General features: G+C 46.8%; 1 protein-coding gene across 1 annotated transcript in view; it reads right to left on the bottom strand.

Annotated features, from left to right (window-relative positions):
* The window catches only part of LOC103606064 (patr class I histocompatibility antigen, A-2 alpha chain), a 4105-nt gene extending 4009 nt beyond the window's left edge, over positions 1–96 (bottom strand). The window contains exon 1 of the mRNA XM_008590658.1: positions 28–96. Within this exon, the coding sequence (XP_008588880.1) occupies positions 28–96 (69 nt within the window). The remainder of the gene's footprint in view (positions 1–27) is intronic.
* Between the last annotated feature and the right edge of the window lie 2125 nt (positions 97–2221).

The following is a 2221-nucleotide window of genomic DNA, read 5'->3' as shown; positions in this document are numbered from 1 at the left end:
TTCCCTCCCGACCCCGCACTCACCCGCCCGGGTCTCGGTCAGGACCAGGGCCCCCGAGAGCAGCAGGAGGAGGGTTCGGGGCGCCACGACCCCCATCCTCTGTGTCGGGGGAGAGTCTGAGTCCCGGCGGGACCGTGGGGACGCTGATTGGCTTCTCTAGAATCCGGACACGCAATGGGAGTGAGGACTGGGGCCGCGTCAGGAGTGTCGGGCAGAAGGACCCGACACAGGTTGTGAGAGGGAGAAGTGAAAGTCCGGGGACATGGGGATCCCCAGTGCTCGGCTTCCCTGCCAGACACCACCCTCGGGCCTGAGGCCCTGCGACCCTCGCCTGGGGACCTGGGACTTGGCCCTGACCCCTCTCCTCGTGCACGTACTGTTCTTTGTCATACTGTCTCCCTGAGTCCTGGCCCAGAAACTGAGGAAAGCAGGGAGAGACCCCTAGGCTGGACCCAGCCCTTTCCCTTCACTTCTCTCCTGGAATCCCTCTCCCTGAACCGGACTCTCTGCCTCCCACTCCCTACCTCTCACCCTGGACTCTTCTAGAAGAAAACTCACCCTCAGGGAACTTGATGCCCTAGATGAACTCACCCTAGGAATGGAGATGGAGAGGACAGAGATTTTCTCTTTAAAACTGGAGAAGTTATATCTGAACGCACCAAATGGAGATTCTGATAGAGACCACATTCCTTTTTGATTATAAACTATAGTGGGTAGCACAATCTGGTAACCCCTGAATGATCAGGAATCTAATCTGTACAACAAGAAGAGATTGTGGTCGAGATTGTGGTCCCTTCACACATAGATATGTCATAACCGCATTGCAGTTAGACTCACAAAGCTCCTGTTTTACTTTTCCAGACCATGTATCTGTGACTCAGGTTGTTGTAATTTAAAATTATTTTCATTCCACAGCCCTGAGTTTGTATCTCTGAGTCCAAGACACATCCTCAGAACAAAGAGGCACAATTTGTTGCTGTGCATTTCAGCTAGAAGCTTGTACAAACTTCAACCACCTCAGAGTTGCAAGTGCTCAGTGCAGGCGCAGTGTCCCTCACCAGTGCTCATGCGCTGCCTTTTTTATGAATCACTCACATCTGAGGGGTGTGCATATTTTATTGGGACACGTGTTTGTTTTTTTAGCCTGATGAACATAAAGAGGCGATTAGTTTTTATAAATACCAAACAAAGAATACCCTGCTAGGCTGTGTAGATATATGTGTTTTTAAAAATCTATAAAAACTATCTCTGTTCCGGCCAGCTGCAAAAAAAAAAAAATCATAAAACAACCTTTTTTTTTTTTTTGGCCGCTGACCAGTACAGGGATTGACCCTGGAACTTGGTGTTATCAGCACCACTAACCAGCCAGCCCTAAAACAGTATCTTTAAATCTGAATATTCCATGCCTTTAGATTTCTTTACCCCGGCTTCTCCAACCCTTCTCTCTGTCCCTCTCATCCCTCAGGCCCTCTTCTCCCTTCAGTCCCCATCACCTTCTCACTCCTGAATTATGGCAATAGCTCTGTCCCCTCAACTGCTACCCATTGACTAGTCTCCCCACAATGGTCAACAGTCCTGTTAATGAGTCAGATTGTGTCATTTCTTCACGGAAAATGTTCCAATGGCTCCATCTCACATAAAACTTCTAGAATATAAGGCACATGTATTAGTCCATTTCTGTTGCTTATAACACATACCTGAAACTGGGTAATTTGTAAGGAAACAATATTTACTGCTTACAGTTTCCAAGGCTGGCAAGTCCAAAGTCCAGAGAACACATCTGGTGAGAGTCTTGGTGGTAGATGGTGACTCTTCATAGCAAACCAGGGTGTCACATGGCAAATGGTGGAAACAGAAAGAAAGTTAACTCCTTACTCCTTCTTCTTTTAAAGCCCTCAGAACCATGCCCGTGACCAATATTAAATCATCAATAAATTAATCCATTTGCTTGGGCATAGTCCTCACAATCTAATCACCTCTTCAAGGCCCCATATTTCAATAACCATAATAGGATTTTCCACCCTTGTAACACTGTCACACTGGGGACCAATCCTCAATGAGTTTCGGGGGACATCCAATCCATAGCAGCATCCCAGGGGCTTAGAGCTGTTTGGGCCAAAGCTGTATCCCCAGCATATAAAGGCATACATGTTACATAGTAGGCACTAAATTAATTTTGTCAAATGAATGGAATGAAATATGATCGTATTAAAATTTAAAC

This window comes from Galeopterus variegatus, unplaced genomic scaffold (genome assembly GCF_000696425.1).
Source record: "Galeopterus variegatus unplaced genomic scaffold, G_variegatus-3.0.2 Scaffold6255, whole genome shotgun sequence".
In the NCBI taxonomy this organism is placed as follows: Eukaryota; Metazoa; Chordata; class Mammalia; order Dermoptera; family Cynocephalidae; genus Galeopterus; species Galeopterus variegatus.
The sequence above is the reverse complement of the archived record's forward strand: the minus strand, read 5'-3'. Positions and strand labels throughout refer to the sequence as shown.